Below are 19,114 nucleotides of genomic sequence, written 5' to 3'. Positions count from 1 at the left end.
TCTCCCGATCACCTGACTTTCTAGTGCTCATCAGGTGCTCTCAGAGTGTGTGTGGTGTCCTCCTGGGGCCTGGCCTGCTTTACGGGCTCTGGATTTCCAGGGAAGGGCACAGTAGTGAGGTCCAGGATTGTGGGGCATGTTAGTGGATAGAATGGATGGATCAGTGTTGAAGTGAGACAGTGACAGCCACGTATGCTATGCCCCTGTGCCATCTCGCGCCTGCCTGCTCTCCTTCCTGGGCTTGTGTACCATCCTTTTCCCCACAACTTCATGACCCTCTTCCCCTGAGCATCCCCTTGCCTGCCCCGATGCTGTTCTCCATGGACACAGACTTCTACTCCCCCATTCCCCAAGACCCCACACTTCTCTCTCGGTGCCTGGCCCCCAACGATTGAGTGGCCAGCCAGGAGACTCACATGGCAGGCGTGGCCAGCTCTGGGGCCCTCATTCTCGTGCCATCCTTCAGCCGCTGGCAGAACTCCTCGTTGATCTGTACCCCAGGGTATGGAGAGGCCCCTGATGGAAGAGAGGCAGTGGGGGGTGTCTGGGGAGCTGCCCTTTGTTCAACCTAGCCTATCGTGTCCCTTCCTCTTCTCTTCACTGCTACCAGTGTCAGTATGATGTCTCTACCCAGAGGCTGGGCTAGCTGCTAGCTCCTTTCTTCCCCATTCTAGTCCTTCATATAATTAAAGGAAGCTGAATGGGTCTGGGGATATATCTCAGCAGTTAGCCAGAGTTCTGATCCCAACACCTATGTAACAAGCTGGGAAGCTGGCATGTGCCTGTGACCCCAGATTCAAGCAGGGCAGAGACAGGAGAATCACTAGGTATTGTTGGCTTCTAGAATAGCCAAGAAGATGCCAGCCCCAGATTCTGGTAGGGTACCATGAGCATCCACATAGTCAATGTGCATTTGGGGGGCTGATTCCTAGGACGGGCATGCAGCCTTACAGAACCTGTTCAACAAAGTCTGTCTACGTCTCCTGATCATCCTGCCTGCAATTTGCTACTTCCAAGTCATGAAGACCACTGGCCTGGTGTCCCCTTGTTCCTCCTGGGCTACCTGCCTCTACCCCACCTCTCTAATCATTTATATGTGGATTGGGTTGCTAGCGATCGAGTGTCCTGATGACACTCTAAGCCCACAGAGCTGTTCTCTAGCCCCTCTTTATGTGGTCCAGCTCCTTCCTGTTCCCTTTGGCTCACCCAGCAGCCCAGGGCCCCCGGGACTGTCTTGAATCTTCCTGCACCTGTTTTTAGTAACAGTGTTTATTGTGGCTGCCATTTGGTGACATGCTTTGTTCACTGTCCCTTCTACCCTTCATGGGGCCTGCTTCCATGTGGGGCTTGTGTAAGCACGTGTGACTGGATGTGCTGGTTCAAGTGAAAATTGCCCTCAAAGGCTCATTCCTATATTTGAATGCTTGGGAACCAGAGACGGGAAATATTTGAAGGGTTAGGAAGTCTGGCCTTATTGGAGGAGGTGTGTCAGTGAGGTAGCCTCTGAGGGTTTAAAAGCCCATACCAGGTCCCAGTTTCTTTTTGCATCTGCTGCCTAAGGACCAAGATGTAGCTTCTCCAATGCCATGCCTGCCTTCGTGCTGCTGTGTTCCCTGCCATGATAATAATGGGCTAGCCATCTAAAACTGGAAGCAAACCCCAAATTAAATTTTTTCTTTTGTAAGACTTGCCTTAGTCAGGGCATCTCTCCACAGCAACAGAATAGTGATCAAGACACTGAATGAGTATTGAACTCCCTTTAGGGACCCATGGTGAGTGGAGAGGCTGCTACGCAAACCAAGGTTTTGCCTTGTGCAGCATCAAAGTGTTGCCAAGGGAGGCCCCTTTGGAGGCAAAGTTCACTAAAAAGCTGGGCCAGGCTGGGCTGAGACAGGTGAGTGGGTGGACTCTCTGTGACAAGGCCCTGGGTTAATAGATCCATGCACAGCGTTGTGCGATCAGCCCCCGGGGGAGATCAAGTCACCCCCTCTTCTCTCCTGGATGGCCACCTTGCTCTTTACTCACCCAGGGAGAAAATCTCCCACAGCAGCACTCCAAAGGACCACACATCACTCTGTGTGGTGTACACCTTATCAAAGATGCTCTCGGGGGCCATCCATTTCAGAGGCAGTCGGGCCTGTGTGGGCAGAAAGAGATGCTCGAGGTGGAGAAGAGAGGGCTAAGGTTGGACACCAGGACACCCACAACTTCAAGTTTCTTCTGTGAAGATTGAAGGTTTCCTCCCTGTAGTTGTCCTGGGTGCCCAGCTCTCCCTCTCCTCATCCCTCTCCCTCTCTCCCTCTTTTCCTCTCTCTCTCTTTCCCTTTTCCTCCCTCCTCCTTCCTTCCCTCTACCTCTTCTCTTCCCCTTCTCTTCCCCTTTTATTTTCCCCTTCTCTCTCTTCCCAACAGCTATCCTTTGTGTCCAGGTATTTTCATCCTTTGTCTCCTCTCTCCCTACTTCCTACTCCCCTTTTTTCTTTCTTTCTTTTCTTTCTTTCTTTTTTTTTTTCGAGACAGGGTTTCCCTATGTAGCCTTGGCTGCCCTGGACCTCTCTAGTCCAGGCTGGTCTTGAACTCATGGAGATCTGCCTGCCTCTGCCTCCCTGAGTGCTGGGATTAAAGGCCTGCGCCACCATGTCCGGCTTCCCTCAAGCTTTTAGATGCTTCCCCACCATCTGTCTTCCTTTGTCTTATGCCCTCATCAGAGAGCCCTTCCAGACTGGCCTCTGCCTCTAACCCAGTGTTCCCAGTGCCTTCTCCTGACATCCTGGGGGTTGGGCAAGACATGCACACCTGCTCCCTACCTGCATTTGCCTCCCACACCTGTGAGTCATCATGAAGGACAAAAGCCTTCTGTAGGGTGGTCACTCGGCAAGGTGGTCATCACACCACACCCTGACTGATGCTAACCATTTTCTATCTCCAGCCATCTTCTTTCCATGGCACAACCCCTTACTTAGCTCTGGTCATTCATTCAAGCACCCTTCTCTGAGCTCTGCAGGGAGCGCTGCCACCGTCTCTGGACCTATCTGAGAGGGGTTAGCTAGAATACAGTAATTGAGATAGAAAGACCCAGCCTAAATATGGGCAGAACTAGTCAATGTGCTTGGGTCCCAAGCTGAATAGAAGGAGAAAAAGAAGAGAGAGGAGAAAAGCCAGGCAGACATAGGGAAACGGAAGCCATGCTGAGCTGAGTACAGCATTCATTATTCCCTCTTTCTTGACTGACACCCTATGGGCAGCAGCCTCCCCTTCCGGAAACTACACCATCTATGCTACCCCGTACTGGATGTTGATTTTGTCACATGTTTCATTCATCACAACAATAAGACACGTGACCAGCACACCTGCTGAGCTCCGAGGAACAGCAAGTCTCCCTGTAGCTGGGCACAGCCTGGCAGACTCAAGAGTTCCTGTCCCTCTGAGCCAGGATTGGTCTGTGGTCTCATTCTCCCCATCCAGCCTACATGCCCTGTTCCTCATGGCTTGCACTCACACTGCCTTTTCGGACATAGTCAGGGTCTTTGTAGATGTCCCGAGCAAGGCCAAAGTCGCAGATCTTCACTATGTCATTCTCTGACAGTAAGATGTTCCGAGCAGCCAGGTCTCTGTGAATGCACTAGGGGTGAAGAAATGGAGGTGGCAATGAGTTTAGCTTCAACGCCCTGGGCGACATCTTATCCCAGGGCTCCGAGGTGCCCTAGGGTGTACCTTGCCCTGCCTGGAGAGAGATTAATGGCAGAGGACCCATGGAACTGAGAACAGTGCAGTGAGTTAGCGAGCCAGGCCAGGCTGGTTCCATGGCCATGGCTTAGCTTGGAGACCTGGGGCAAGTGTATTCCTCACTTTGGGCTGAGTTTCCTCCGAAAATGGGACAAATCAGAAGTGAAACTGAAGCCGACAAGCAGAGTAAAATGACAACTGGGCATATCTATGCCAAAGGGTGTGTACCCTTCTCTTCTGAAAAGGACCTGGTAAGGTTTGGGGGACCTACCTTGCGGGAAGCCAGGAACTCCATTCCCCGGGCCACCTGAAAGCTGTAGCAGACAAGGTCTTCCATGGTCAGTGGGCTTAACCATAGGTCCTCAGCTGCACAGAAGGAGGGGAGCTCAGGGGGAGCCTGGACCAGAGTTTACCTTCCATCTCAGCTCCGAAGTTTAACATCTGTGCACCCAACCCTGACCACAGCTCTCCTGGCCAGACCCCTGAGACTCCAGACACTGCGCACCCTGTTTATACCTGTTACCTTCATGCTCTCTGGGGCACCCACTTTTGCACCTGCTATTTACTTCTGTACCCTTCCCTGACCCTATCTGCAATGTACTGCTGTTTATCCTGTGATACCCAAGTTAAATTTCATTTACTGCCCTTGGGGTGTCTTCCTCTCTAAAGCAGAGCGCATTACAATTCTCCCGTAGAAGCCCGGGCACAGAGGGCCACAGGTTAGGTTGTTTCTGGGTGCCAATCAAGAGGCTTTCCTGGCAAGCGGAAGCTAGACTCTTACCTTCTTGGACAAGGGGGGCCCGTCTCGCACCTCCTTTGCCCAGGAGCCTTGTGAACAGAGCCCTGTCGCTGCTTCCAGGTCTCCTCCGATCAGCCTTGGCTCCTTCTACCATCGCGCGGAAGCGCCTGCGTTGCTCCGGAGACTTCTCCTGCCAAAGGAAAGTGTAAAACTGGTCCAAGGTAGGCCGCCTCCCGCCCCAGTGGCGCCTCGGACTTCCATCCCCAGCCAACCTGGTGCCCACCATTCTCCAACTGCACTCCTGAAACAGGCTGGGATGCTGACTTACCGCGTAGGGGCTGAATGCCTCCCGCTTGGCACGCAAGAAGTTGGAGAGGTTGCCGTACTTGCAAAACTCCACGATCACCATGAGAGGGCCTAGAGCAACACGGAGCAGAAGCCAGGCACTCGGTGATGCCAGCTGCTCAGCTTCTGCCTCCTGTGGTCCATCTTTCCTGCTCCCTGCCAGATTCCAACACAAGCCCACCCCAGGACCCTTACGGCTCCTCCCACCCGTAGTGAGAGTGCCAGTGTCCAGAGTATCTCATTTCCATACCGTTGGGTTTGGTGCACGCCCCTAGAAGGTTGACCACATTGAGATGGTTACCGATGTGAATTAGGATCTTGAGCTCTGACATCAGGGCACGGTGCTCGCTGGCAGTAGCGCCCTCTGGAGGAGACATAGGGGCACAGCACAATGCCAAACTTGTCCTGGTACTTCCCCCACTGCTCAAATCTCCTTAGATACTGATTTAGCAAAGCCATGCTCAGAGCTGGTGCTGGGAGTGTGGGCTGCTCTGAGTCCCTAGAACATGCTGCTGACCCTATAGAGGTAGGGGGTTCGCTCCTGACCTTCCCCAAGCTGCACAACCCCTTCTACCGGTGAGCCCCATCCATACCTTTCAGCATCTTCACGGCCACGGTGTCACAGCTGCTGCCTTTGTTGATGCCAAAAGCTGAGGCTTCCACCACCTTCCCAAAAGCCCCGTGGCCTAGGACTCTCCCTGTGGAGGTAGGGGGCTAGCTCCAGGTGAGTTGTACAGGGGTGGGGGCTGAGGATGGAGAAGGATAGATAGCAGGGGTGACCTGTCCCAAGAGCTTGAGGCAGGAGGAAAGTGGAAGCCTCTTCTGCCAAACAGGAAGGGGACAGGGAGTGGAGTCTTAGGGAGGGAAAGCTGGAGAGTCGAAAGGAGAGGCAGACAGGAAGGCCCCAGCATCCTCTCCAGGCAGGTGGGACAGGTCCACCCTGCTCAGAGCAGCAGGAAATGACCTCGGGGGCCTGGGAACTGGGAGCCCTGGCTGTGGTTTTTGGGGACTCAGGCCCAGCTGGAACTGGTCAGGCCAGGTGGGGACCAGGAGGGCCATCCTGGCATGAGTTCTGAGAACGGGGAGGATTTCTGTTAACTGCCTGACCCGGTGGCAGCTGAAGCCGTCTCTGCCAGGCAGTGCGTGCTGGGCGGGGCAGGCTGGGTGCTGGCCTCACCAAGGTGCAACCTTTCCCTGGGGAACTCCCACTGGCTGGCGTCATAGGACAGGTATTCACACTGCTCCTCCAGAGGCACCTCCCCGGGGTCCATGATGATAGACAGGTAGCCCGTCTTGATGTCTGCGTGGGCAGGCTGGGGGGTGGGGGTGGAGACAGCTCATTGATTTGGACATACCACGGTGGCTTGGATGTATTTTGTCTAGGACAAATGGCACTTGCTCATGGGTTCTCAGTCAAGGAGGGGACAGACCAACAGGCAACCTCTGCTCCGTCTGGAGCCTAGCATGGAAGGATGGGGAGGATTCTCAGGGGAGGAAGTTGACAGGCGAACCGGGATGGGAATCTTAAGGGCTTTGCTGGAATGAGCCTGGATTGGGGATACAGGGAGCCCCGTTAGGAGAGAACCTCCGCAGGGGGAGGACCCTCACCCTTTTCATGTTACAGAAGATGAGCAGGAGGAGGACCCAGAAGAAGACAGCGATGACACCAGTGCCAATAAGTATCACAATCTCCATGCTCCCTTTATCTTCAGAGCCTAGGTGGGTAGATAGCGGGGCATGAGAAGGGGTTTAGATCCAACAGGAAGTACTTGGGTACTATTTTACTAAGCAGCTACAAGAACGCGCCAGTTGGGTGTGTGAGGTGGCCCGAACAGAGGCCAGGCGGGGACACACCTTCCACTGCCACGCTGGCAGAGGAGTTTACGCAGCCCTTAGCATTGCATACACTGCACAGATAACGACCCGCGTCCTCCTCGCGCACGCGCTGGATGCTCAGCCTCTGATTCGAGTCTGCCAGATCAATTCCTGCAAGGGGTAGGATGAAGGTGCCAGCTCAAGTGGCATAGGGACATCGGCCTTGCAGACCTCTGGACCCCGCCCACCACACAAGGCAACATTCCCTACCAGACTCTTTTTCCAGGAGCCTTTCATCTTTGTACCACACAATACTGGGCACATGTGCTCCGGCCACCGGGCATCGCATCTCCAGTGAGTCACTCACATTCACCAGGAGGTCGGTCAAGTTCTGTGTGAGCCGAGGAGCTTCCAGGGCTAGGGCAGGGATGGAGAGGGAACGAAATAAAGGCACAGAAACCAAAAGGGTACCATGGGATGTGGCAGTGCAGGCTGTTAGTTGGGATAGAGGTAGTGGCACATGCAGAGGTTGGGTGGGCATGGTGCTGAAAGTTCAGGCACTGAGCGCAAGGACTGAGCATTTCTACAGTTAGGTTGGGCAGTAGGGCTGCGTCTGAAGACCCAGGCGTGTGACGGGACCACTCAGGGTTCTGCTGGACCGGGTGCAAAGGTAGAAGCTGCAAAGCCTGAGAAACGAGGCCCCGCCCTCTCTGGCTCGCCACGCCCACCTCACCCTGCACGGACAGGTACTTCTTGTGGCAGTGCTTGTCCTGGCTGCGCCTATCCTGCACCTCACACACGTAGTCACCCTCGTGCTCGGGCGCCACTCGGGGAATATTCAAGCTGAGGGTGGCGTGGCGAGCCCCGGGCTCCGCCTCCTCTAAATTGGCCTCTAGGGGCGTGGCAAACAGGTGGACGTTCTTGCAATCCAGCAGTAGCGGGTTCCCGTGAGCGTCGTGCAACGTGGAGAGGTTAAGCCGGTACCAGCGCAGATGCTCGTACGTGTAGTTGTCCGCCCGGCAGCTGAGGCGCACCGACTGGCCTTCTAAGGGATCCTCAGATGGTTCTGATTCAATACTGAAGCCGTCCGGGATGGCTGAGGAGAAGAGGGGAAACCCAGTGACACTGTCTCCGTGTTTCTTGCGGCAGTGTGGGTCTCCCTCTTCACCACTGACTTTGGAGCACACTCAGTTCTCAACCAAGGATGTATGTAGTGTGTATCCAGGTTTTCACACTGACTGGAACCCACTTTCTTTCTTTTCTCTCCTCCTTGATCTAAGGAGCCACGGCCTCTTGGAAGCCAGGCTCACCTCTGGAAGTTAGACTTATGCTTGCCTACTTTTCTGCCTCTTCTAGCGTCGCCACAAGCAGGGAGCTGCCCACCCACTCACTTCAGGAGTCCAGACCCCAGGCTCTCATCCCCAGACCCGGGGAGATCCCTGATTTGTTTTGCTACTGATCACACCCTGATCCTGGCTTTTCCTTGGGATGATTTTATGGGCTTCTGCCAGCTCCAGTCTTCTGATTTCGATCTGCCCTTTCAGGTGACTTCATCCATACTCCTGGACCCAGTAAGTGTCTCCTGTGACACCTGGCTTTCTCGAGGCCACTAACCCATTTGCAGATCTGAATAAACGATGGAAACTTCTCTCTACTGTAAAATGCACACGTGAACCACAGGATTCTAAATTGAGAAAGGGTGGGATTTATCCCTGCTGAGGGCAGAGAGGGTACCATTCCATCCCACTGTACCAGCACCCAGTCTATAGGCTGAGCATCCCTAAACTTATCTCTTCCACTCTGTGTTGGAGTGATGGTGGTGGTAGTCCCAAGGGCTGGGTGCTCCCATGGTCACCAGAAACCCACTGAAGTCGTTCCTGGCACCCAGGCCTGCGTAGGGGAAGTGATACTCCCTGGGGACAATCTCGTTACTCACTGGTCACATAGAAGTAGATGAGCCGCTCGTCCTGGCCCACTTTGTTGAAGACCACACACTTGTACATGGCTGACACATTGGCATCCTGGATCACCAGCTTGCTCACCGTCTACTCAGAACAGAGGCACAAGGTTCCATTGCTTACTCGATCCTCACCCTCTCAAAAGAGGCCACTGTGCCCACTAGCAATGGGGAAACTGAGGTTTGTGCCGGCAATGACCAAAGTCTAGAGACGGCCCGGAACAATGGGGTCTTTGGCAGTAGAGAAGCAGCACCTCAAAAATGTCAAGAAAAAATGTGTGGACAGCTGGCCTAGGCTGTGTCAGAGGCTTGAAAGTGGCTCATAGGCAGGACCAGGGGGACTGTGCCATGTCTCAGTCTGTGGCCCTGTTGAGGGGTCAGAAGCCAGTTTGGCAACTGGGCCTGTCTTAGCAAGGGTTAAAATTCAGACTGTAAATTCACATCAGGGCCAGCAACTTCTGAATTGTGGCCTAAGGTCAGTAGCTGGTCACTGTTCGAGGTCTTCGTGATGTGCCCGCATTAGTCTGAAGGCATACAACACTTCTTCAAGGTCCAGGGTAGTGGAGGAGATGTGTCTAAGTATATGTGTGGAGGTGTTCCAGGAGTCTAAAAAAAAAAATCTGCCCTCAAGGAGCACAAAGTTTGAAAAAAATAGGGGACGAGAGAGGTCCATAGGCCCTGCCTACCATCCAAAGACCCCCTCCCCCCCAACCCCAAGCTGGGCACTTCCTGGCCAGGCCTGGAACAGGAAGAGGCTCTGGAGGTGTGTAGGAAAACAGGAAGTGACTGTAGGAAGTGGGTGCCTTTGTTCAGTCCCCCCTCCCCCTCCTGGTCAGCAGCTCACCAACCTCCTATGGAGACCTAGTCAACCCCCAGCCCCATCCCCTCCCAGCCTTGGAACTTGTGGGCAGCTGAGGGCTCTCTGGGATCTCAGCGTCCTTGTCTGAGAAAGGCCTGGCTCACAGGCAGGCAGGGTAGCTGAGGTCCAGAGAGGGCAGGAAAAGTCACCTGCATGTCAGCTGCAGTCCCCAGAGCTCTGCAGGCCAGGTGGGAACTGAGCACAAGCAGGTGGGAGCACTTTCCTTACTCTCATTGCCAGGGCTTGTCTGTGTTGGGTCTTTCTCTCTAAATGGTTTGTACCTTATTTTTCCCCTCCACAAACTCGGTCCAGGTGTCCAGGCTCTCAATGGGGTTCACGGCACCCTGAGTAGTCACCTCCTTCCAGTCTCGACACTGTGGCATGCGGTCCCGCTGCTGCCGCCTCCGGCTGCCGTGCACCAGGAGGGACACGGTTTAGGAATAAGGACAGGCAAGACCTAAGCTCAAACATTGCCTCCCCCCAACAGTGGGTAAGAGACAGCCCTCAGGCCTGGGAACAAGGGCAACTCGGGGCTGGAACACTGTCATGGCTCTGCAATCCTTCCTTCACACAGGCACCTCTCTGGCTGACCTCTGCTGTGTGCCTTCCTGCAGAGCTCACCTTGGATGTGGCCCAGGAGGACCGCAAGGCACCACTCTGCCCCAGGAACCCCCATCCCAGCTCCTCTCCCTCTCTCTCCTAGGCATGCTAGGCGCGGCAGTCCTGGGCTGGTACCGGACAAGACAAGATCTTGGCTGCCTCTATCTGAGGAGTGCGGAGGGGGCATCGCAGGACCCAGTCACTCGGCACAGAGCATAATAGTGGATCACGAGAAGGGGCCAAGTTGGAGGGAGCAGGGTGAGCCTGTGGGCCCCCGTGTTTCACAAGAGTCCTTGAAGAGTCCTGAGTTCCTCAGGCTGTCTCAGGCCACTTCTGAGTCTCCCCACTGATTGCTACGGAGCCCTGGGCCCTAGGCCAGCAGGTGGGGCTAGACTCCTTTCCTGCCCAGGCCTGAGTTCATTCCCTAACTTGCAACTGTAAGAACCTTTCGCTAAACAGCAAACCTGTCAGTTAGCTGCTGAATGCCCTTCTCTGGCTCCCTAATACTTTTAAAGTTCCTGCTAATGTTGGCGCCCTCCTCCCTTGGGTGCCTGACTTGTCTCTGCCCGGATTGTTCTTCCAGGTTCTTCTGTCCCTTTTGTTGTTGTTGTTGTGGCTTTGAGCTCACTATGTAACCCAGGATGACCATCATTTTTTTTTTTTTTTTTGATACTCTTCCCTCCCAGATAGATGTTGGGATGCGGGCACATGCTACCACACCCACCCAGCTCCATTTGTCCTTCTGACGTTGAGCTTGGTGTAGGGAGCATGGCTCAGCCTGTGCGCAGGCCCTGTTGCTGCTTACAGCTTTGAGTGTGGGAAATTTGTCTCCCTTCTCTGGTCCTGCTTTCTCACTTATGAAGGGATGACATGGTTGAGGTAAGATCTTGCATGTGGAAGAGGTGAATGGGTGTATGGTTGCGGCGGGGGGGGGGGGGGTGGCGACATACTCACAGGCTGCGCTGGGCAAATGTCTTGCAGGGTGTCCAGGGTCTCCAGTACCACTGAACACTGAGAGGTTGGGGTACCCCATAGGCGGTGCAGGTGAGGGTCTGGCGGCTGTGGCGGGAGTAGATGCTGGGTGAGGAGGCTTCTTTTTCATGGATGTGAGGAGGCACTGAGGGTGTAGGCAAACAGCCGGTCAGCTGGCTCGCATCACCCTCAGGCCCCTCCCTGCTACTCATCCCTTCTCCCAGCCTTCCAGTCTGTACCATTCACTACCAACTCCAGGCTGATGTTTTGCCTCAGACCAGCTGCAGAGTTCCACAGGGCGAGAGTGTAGATGCCTGCGCTGGCCTCCGTCACCTCTTTGAGCACCAGAGCGTGTGGATTGTGGCGTCCCGTCACTGCCTTCCTGTCCTTGTACCTGGCAGAGGGGGGAAATTCAGAAGCTACGTGGGCCCCATGTTACCTCTGTGCTTGGATCTGCAGGCTCTCCAACGAGAGAGGCTCTTGGTTTTCTGTTGGTCACCAAAATGTTTGTTTGTTTGTTTTTTCGGACAGGGTTTCGCTGTGTAGCCTTGGCTGTCCTGGACTCGCTTTGTAGACCAGGCTGGCCTCGAACTCACAGAGCTCCTCCTGCCTCTGCCTCCCGAGTGCTGGGATTACAGGCGTGCACCACCACTCTTGGCTGGGGTCACCAAAGTCTTTAACGATCAATCTAAAATACCTGATGGTGTCAAGAAGAACAGATGTTGTTTGAGGGTGCCATAATGAATCCCGTACTTTGTATGCTAATTAAAAACTAAATAAAGCAAGACAAAAGTAAAACCCCAAATACCCAATGCTCTGGTCCCTTTTGTAAAGTAGTAGCAGAGAATTTGCATATAAGCTATCGACACACTTCCATATAATATAAATCATCTCGAGATGACATCAATACTCTACATAAAAGGTTGTGATGGTCACGTGTTCAGGGACTATGACAAAAACAAAAGGTTCATCTGCTTGGTACAGACACATTTTAGAAGATATTTTCCATCCAAGGTTCATTGGCTCTGTGGCTGCAGAATATACACATGTGAAGGCCCCGCCACCCCTCCCCCCCCACTGCTGGGGATGGGAAGACAAGGCTGGATAGATCACGCTAGAGCAAGAGGCTGCTGCTGTACCAGACCACGAAAGGCGGCAGGAGCGTGGGATAAACACAAGTGCTTGGTTTAAGGAAAGGCAGACAGAAGCTCTGGACTGCGTTGAATCAACCTGCCGTCACAATTTATGTGGTCAGCACAGGTATGTCACTGACCTTCAGGGCCATCATGAGGTCTGCAATGGCACTTCTGGACTCACCCCTAAATCCTGATACCCCGCGTCCTGACATACAACCGGTTTCTGCTTAGGGCGGCCACCCTCTCTTTGCCTCTGTCTGAACTTGGCCAAGGGACTAGAAAGGCAGTTTCCCAGTTCATCCCCTGAAGTTCCTCCACATCTGCTGGGGTCAGCATCAGAGGCTGATGACTACACCCTCTGTGGGCCCTGTCTTCTAACAGCAACAGCCGAGCACATGTGGTGGCCATCGTCTGGGTCTCTGACACCTGCTTCTGGAAGCTTCTGTGAGTTCTCCAGACATGTAGTCTTCACAGGGCTTTTGTTTTACTGTTACCATAGTCTAGATGTTCTTTCTGTAGGTGACAGTTGGCATGGCGCTCTCCTTCCTTCACTGGGGCTGGGCTACTGGCTCTTCAAAAAAGGTTGTTATCTGGCCTTGCTTGCCCTGTTCCATGGCCTACTCGCCTTTCTTCTTTCATTCCTTCCTTTCGTCCTCCATTTCTTTCCTCCTTCTTTCCTTCCTTTAGATCAAACCCAGGACCTCCATGCTCCATGCTAGTGCTCTGCCACTTACCTGCACCCCTATCTGCTACATGAGTTTTGTACAACTATCTGTTGGTTGGCTGTCCTCTCACCGAGCTGTGAGCTTCAGTGAGGACAAGGACAACTCATTGCTATATCCTGTTTACACAGTGTCCCACTGGGCATGTGTGGGTACTCCAGACATCATCGGCTGCATGTGTAAGCAAATGCCTCACACCCTGGACTGTTTCTGCAGCCTGAGTCCTGGGCTTAGAGCTGGTCCTCCCAGGCTCCTCCCCTCTGGATAGCCATGACTCTGTGGCCCTGAAAAGGCATATCTCTTAGGTAAAGACCTAAGACAAGGTAGATTCAGAGATCCTACTCTCAATTGTGACAGCAGGCTGGGCTTAGGGAGGGATGTGACTTGTCTGGGATCACGGAGTAGGGCAAGTAGATCAGGGGCAGAACCAAGGCTGTGCTACCTGCCTGGCTGTGGTGCAGAAGGCTTGTCAAACCCATTTGCTACTTTGCCAGGCATGTGACCCTGGCAAGATCTCTGAACTCTCTGAAGCCTTGTTGTCTTTATTTGAAAACTGGAGTGATGTACTTGGAGGAATTTCAAAGGCTCACTGAAATAGTGCCCACACCTTGATGGGCACACTGGGTCACAGACCCAGCCTGTCTGTCCACTAGACCATCCACCATTGACTTCTTAGAGTAATACCATCATGGTGCCATGTGAGCACTGGCCACCTGTGGGATTGTGGTGAACACAAGTGCCTTGGGGCAGCTGCAAACTTCTGCAAGGAAAATGTTAGCTAAGTGGGGACAGAAAAGTCAAGAGATGGTAGGCATGTTCCTGTGGCAAGTCATACCTAGAGCAGGCTCAGTCCTGCTGACCTTGGAGGTCAGGGGACCCTGTGACTTGAAGAGTCACATTTCTGCGAGGGATGCTGCTAGGTCCATCAATGCCTCCAGGACCTTCCCTCAAGGGTTCTGGTACTGTGCCATATGGTGCTATAGGGCCCAAAACTATGGCCTTGGATGGAGGATCCAGAGCCACAGGGCTCATGAATGGGACATCTCGAGCCTTCCCAGAAGCCAGCTTCTAGCCTATGGCCAGTAGGTCCTGGCTGAGGACCCTTGGCATCTCTGGTTGTCCTGGGAACAGAACGTTTTACACTGGTGCCTCAAGCTTGGAAGGGCAGGGCTGCTCTGGGTTGACAGGAAAAGAGAACAGGAATTCCTCCTACGAGACCCAAGGCTCAGGTAGACAGGCTTGTCCCTCTTCTGGCCCAAAGTAGATAGAGGTTGCAGTAGGATCCTTCATGATTGAGTCAAGTGGGCAGCTCAGAGTGTAAGGGAGGATGCAGATAGTGTACTCTCTTGGGAGGATATAGAAGGATGCAGCCATCACTGAGGCTCCCCTTTGTGCCCTGGACACACTCTGTAGGGAAAGCCCACCTCTCAGTTATCTCAGCACCAGGCTCTACAATAATTTATCAGTCTTATGACATCTGAAATTTGTGGGTCAGAAGGTCCTCAGAGAGGGAGCTCAGAGAACATGCCATGCAGAGCAGGCCCTGAGTTTTTTCACTGTGTGGCGATCCATCTGGCAAAGTGGGAAGTCTGAGGATGCAGAAAGCAAGAATATAAAACCCTATACTGGCCTGGCAGTGGTGGTGCACTCTAATAGTCTCAGCACTCGGGAGGCAGAAGCAGGCAGATCACTGTGAGTTCGAGGCCAGCCTGGTCTATGAAGTGAGTTCAGGACAGCCAAGGCTACACAGAGAAACCCTGTCTTGAAAAAGCAAAACAAAAACAAAACAAAACACCACCACCACCCACACTGCCCATCACACCCACATACTAGACCTGGTGTTTAAATATTTTGAAGTTTAGCTACCCCCGGGAAAACTTATAATGCAGGAATACATGCACGCCCTTTGGGGGCTCTATTTAGTGGGGGTCCCACCTGAGTGTTAGGGTATGCAGGCCCTGATAGTCAAGGACAGAGCCCTTCTGAGGTTCAGGGCTAATGATCGGCTGGAGAAGGACATCGTCCTTCTAAGTCTTTGGCCAGTCCTTCTGCTAAGACTGACAGGGCAGCAAGGAGAGGGGGGTGTGGGCCATTACCATTGGAACTCCGGTGGGGGATAAGCTGCTAGCTTCACGGGCAGCTTCACCAGCTCATCACCGGCTGTGGCCTCCAGGACAGGTCCTTTGAGCAACTCGACACTGATGAAGGGCTTTTCTGCCAAACAGGAGGCATGAGGGTAAACTTGAGGCTGACCATCCACCAGGCTTGTCCTGCCTCTCCCCTGCAGACTGGAGCTTGCCTTGCTGTCCAGCTGGTAGGAGCTGAGCAGGGCTTCCCCTCACAGCCCTTCCTTCCTTTTGGCTGGCCCCTGCTGCTCAGGTGCATCATAACCTCTGACCCCCTCCCCCCACTGCTTAAAGGACCCTTGTCCTTCAGGTTCCATGATACTGGACCCATCCCATCCCATGCTGGGCACAATGACCTCAGCCTCCCAGGTCGTACCGTGCACGATGACCTCTGTGCTTTCCCGGAAGCGTTGAATGCCGTTGTTGGCCTCACATACGTAGGGGCCCAGGTCGTACTGGCTGACATTGTGGATGGTGAGGATGCTGGAGAGCTCTGTGTGGGTCTGCTGGGAACGTCGCTCAGGCACCCACTTAGCCCTCTCTGCCTGCCGCACCCAGGGGAAGCCCAGAGTCAGCTTGCAGGCAGGGGCAGACCTCACCCAGCAAAGGCACACACCCCTGCCCAAACATAAGTAACTCTGGATGCCCAGGTCCAGAGTGTGCTTGGGATGGAAAACTTCCCCATCAATCACACCTGGGTTCCTGAGTCTGTATCTGCCCCTCTTCATCCCCCAAGGATATGGTGACTCCCAGGGGTGGTACTGAAGACAGGGTTGGGGGAAGAAGGTGCCGGCAGAGCTGACAACCTTACCTGTTTCCCTGGATAATCCCAGTCGAAGGTGACACCCGAGTTGAACTCAGCCCACACCGTACAGTTCAAAACCAGCTTCTCTCCAACCAACAGCTCCAGTGACTTCTTGGGGCACAGCTGGATGTCATAGAGCTCATTGCCTGGTGACACACACAGTGTCACCTCCCACACTCCTCACAGAAGAGTACATACAGAGCAGCGGGAGATAAGACCATCTGTGGTACTAACAGCCCTGTGATTGGGAACTAGTGTCCCAAGGTGCTAGTGGTGACTGCCCTGTTCTTCTTGGGGTCCAGAGAGTGGTGACTGGGTGAGATGGAATTGGCAGCCCTTACCTGTGATGTGCACGAGGAAGGGATTGGAAAGGAAGTCCTGGCCACCCCAGGTGGTCTCGCACTGCAGGTACAGGGCATCACGCAACAGAAGAGTGGGCACCCTCATGCCCCGCCTGTCATCCCACAGCACCTCCTGCCCGTCGGGGTGCAGCACTGAGCTTTGCTGGAGGGACATAGTGACTGTCAGCTGCCTTTCTCAGGGATGGCACAGGAGGGTGGGGTCCTGGGGTGAGGCTGGGGAAAGGGAATAGTACCGAGCGCAGTGTGATGTTGAGGCCGGGGATGGACACCAAGCAGGGCACCCACATCGAGTCCTTCCTGTTGACCAGGAGCGTGTCAGGTTTGTTGATGAAAGGCTGTTCAAAGTCTGAGGAGATGGGAGTAGGAGTTGGGGAAGGGAGTCTGTGGCTAGGGCTGGGGCTGGGGACATATAGGAGAGCCCCATGTGGTGAGGCTCTAATCTCCTGCTTCTGAGTGGAACAGAGTAAGGCCCCATATTCACTCCTATCAGCCTTGTGTCAGCAGGCTGAAGGTGAGGCATAGGCACCAGTTCCCCCCCCCCCCCCCCCCCCCCCGCCAGGAGCCTGCTTCAGACAGGCCTCACCTCTTACGAACACATAGGTGCTGGCAGCTGTGGTGCCCTCAATCCGGGCCTTAATGTACTTGTAGTAGCAGTGGTAGCTGCCCGTGTTGTTGGCATGAGTCTGGGTGAGCTGCAGAACCTTGCAGTAAGGTCTGGCTTCTGTGCCTTCACAGTCTTGTACAACCCGTGTCTCCTCGCCGTCCTTCCCGCTTGTGGTCAGTACCTCTTGGGCCCCTGGCCAGGTCCACTCGAGGGGGTGCTGCCCCCTAGCAGGGGATAGGAGAGGTCAGGATCTTGCCTCCTTAGATTTAACCTAAGGCCACAGTCTCCAAGGAGCCTCCCTCAAGGGCTAAGAGAGCCACTTAGTGTGATCTCTTTCCAAGGAAGGGTGACTCAGGGTTGGGGTATTTTCCACAGACCCACTTCTGGAACCCTTGCCTCTCTGCCTGGTTCCTGGGGCTACACATGAGCAGGCTAGTAACACAGGCCTCTGCTAATAGCTAGTACTGTGAGAGGGCTCTGGGACCTGAGCAGTAGACCCGGGGCTAGTGACAGGTATCTGGGAATGGCTGTGGGTGACCTGGTAGAGGAGGAGGGGAGGCTAAGTGATTGTCTTCAGGGCTTCTGGGGGACCACATCCTCAGATTTCCACACAGCCTCTAGGCCTCTCTTGTCCTGGAGAGCAGTGGCTTTCCGGTTCTTCAGCCAGCTAACTACCTCTTGAACACACAGTCGTGTGCAGCCTTCATGAACTGCCAGCTAGGGAGGGGCCAGTACCTGCAGCATATGGATAGGCTGTCCCCGGTGTCAATGACATATGAATCCTCTGTGATGTTCAGGATTGGAGGGGTCATGGAGTAGCCATTTGCCAGGCCTGGGGTGAAAGACAGGGTTACTATGGTGCTAGCTATGTCATGGGGTAAGCATGACAGCTCCTGCACTGCCCAGGCCTCCTGGGATGCTGTCTCAAGGCAGGGCCAGCCTAGTGGCTTTCAGTCAGCATAGCCTCATCTCCCCAAGTACGCTTGACTACAGCATCAACCTGAAGGTCCCATGGCAACTGCCAGTCTCCAGCACAAACTGTCCTTTGCTCTGGCCAAGGCCACCGGTCCCCACCACAACCTTGACTGCTGCCCTGACCTCTCACCCTAAATGAGCTGAGTTGCCAACAGGAAGCAGGAAGAGGAGGAGCCTCCAGGTCTACTCCTATGGGATGGGGAAAGCAGGGAACTGGAGACTAAGAGATTTAGAGCACGGAGTCCCCAGAGCTCTGCCTGAGACCCTCCTCCCTCCTGAATTCCACACCTGTACCTATGGCTGATGGCGGGTCCATGTATCCCAGACCTCTCCCAGGTCCCAGACAGTTCCTTTCTTCATAGTTTCTAGACTCTACAGGCTCCTCTCCACTCCTCAGGACTGCCTGAGCCTCTGCTGGGCTACACCCTCAGGCCTTCCCACGGTGCACAAACGAACCTGTTTTAGTTGATGAACTCACCTTCAGCCTTCTGTGCCTGGGCTGGTTAGGTGAGGCCTCCCTGCTCTATAGAGGTCTGTGAATCACACAGTTGTGCACCTACCATCCATCTCCCAGGAGAGTGTGCACGGTGCACATGCACGCATGTGTGTCTGTACATGGGGTGCAAGTGGGGGCTTTTGGTGGAAACACATCCATTGGTATCTATGGGCCTGAGTGTGCACAAGTGTGCCTGGTTGTGTATCTCTGACGTGCTCTCAAGTGCATATACATGTACTTGAGGGTGTGGAATTCTGATGGGGGTAACTGGGGAACATGGCAGGGGGTGGGGGTGGGAGGTCTGGGCCTGGAACTTTGGCAGATGCATCCTGCCAGGACCATCCTGAGACAACAGGAAGGGAGGACTGTGTGGCTGGAGGCCCAGGGCGGTGTCCTGTCCCTCCCCCATCCTAGTCCCAGTTCTCCTGGGGTAGCAGTCACAGACCACTCTTCTGTCCCTAGTTCCTTTTAGTCCTACATGCCCTTGGGGTTTGAGACGGCAACTCAGGTCGTTTTGTTCCTCAGCCAATTCTGTGGTCCTCAGTTCTTGCCTTATAGTTAGTGTAGCTGGTGGTGGTGGTAGTGCGGGCCAGAGCCTGGAGTATCCCCACTATGAATGGCTCTATACACTCTGAACACAAGCCACCTGACGCAGGAGTATGGCGCCAGGAAAACACACTTCACACACCACTGTCTCATTACAGCAGCATTCAGACAATGAGGCCATCACTCAATATCCATTGGCCTCTCCTTTCTGGTTAAATTTGTAACTACTTTCCCCCTTCTGTCTCAAGCACCTCCCAGACAAACTTGCCTGAGACCTTATTAAGCATCTCGGTCAGGGATCCTGAGGCCTCATCTGGACTGAGGTTCTGC

At 54.2% G+C, this 19,114-nt stretch overlaps 1 protein-coding gene across 1 annotated transcript in view; it reads right to left on the bottom strand.

Annotated features, from left to right (window-relative positions):
• The window catches only part of Flt4 (fms related receptor tyrosine kinase 4), a 43,252-nt gene that overhangs the window by 10,306 nt on the left and 13,832 nt on the right, over positions 1–19,114 (bottom strand). The window contains exons 2-25 of the mRNA XM_051167611.1: positions 17,503–17,599; positions 16,747–16,991; positions 16,397–16,509; positions 16,143–16,305; positions 15,808–15,947; positions 15,373–15,541; positions 14,967–15,084; positions 11,252–11,406; positions 10,995–11,157; positions 9,722–9,848; positions 8,561–8,669; positions 7,358–7,720; positions 6,895–7,041; positions 6,664–6,795; positions 6,418–6,524; positions 5,987–6,122; positions 5,403–5,507; positions 5,060–5,173; positions 4,793–4,881; positions 4,507–4,654; positions 3,997–4,091; positions 3,499–3,621; positions 2,026–2,137; positions 417–516 (exon numbers count right to left, since the gene is read on the bottom strand). Coding sequence (XP_051023568.1) covers positions 417–516; positions 2,026–2,137; positions 3,499–3,621; positions 3,997–4,091; positions 4,507–4,654; positions 4,793–4,881; positions 5,060–5,173; positions 5,403–5,507; positions 5,987–6,122; positions 6,418–6,524; positions 6,664–6,795; positions 6,895–7,041; positions 7,358–7,720; positions 8,561–8,669; positions 9,722–9,848; positions 10,995–11,157; positions 11,252–11,406; positions 14,967–15,084; positions 15,373–15,541; positions 15,808–15,947; positions 16,143–16,305; positions 16,397–16,509; positions 16,747–16,991; positions 17,503–17,599 — 3,370 coding nt within the window. The remainder of the gene's footprint in view (positions 1–416; positions 517–2,025; positions 2,138–3,498; positions 3,622–3,996; positions 4,092–4,506; positions 4,655–4,792; positions 4,882–5,059; positions 5,174–5,402; positions 5,508–5,986; positions 6,123–6,417; positions 6,525–6,663; positions 6,796–6,894; positions 7,042–7,357; positions 7,721–8,560; positions 8,670–9,721; positions 9,849–10,994; positions 11,158–11,251; positions 11,407–14,966; positions 15,085–15,372; positions 15,542–15,807; positions 15,948–16,142; positions 16,306–16,396; positions 16,510–16,746; positions 16,992–17,502; positions 17,600–19,114) is intronic.

The sequence above is a fragment of the Acomys russatus genome, chromosome 25 (assembly GCF_903995435.1).
Source record: "Acomys russatus chromosome 25, mAcoRus1.1, whole genome shotgun sequence".
Taxonomy (NCBI): Eukaryota; Metazoa; Chordata; class Mammalia; order Rodentia; family Muridae; genus Acomys; species Acomys russatus.
Note: the sequence above shows the minus strand (reverse complement) of the source record. Positions and strands in the feature narration are given on the sequence as shown.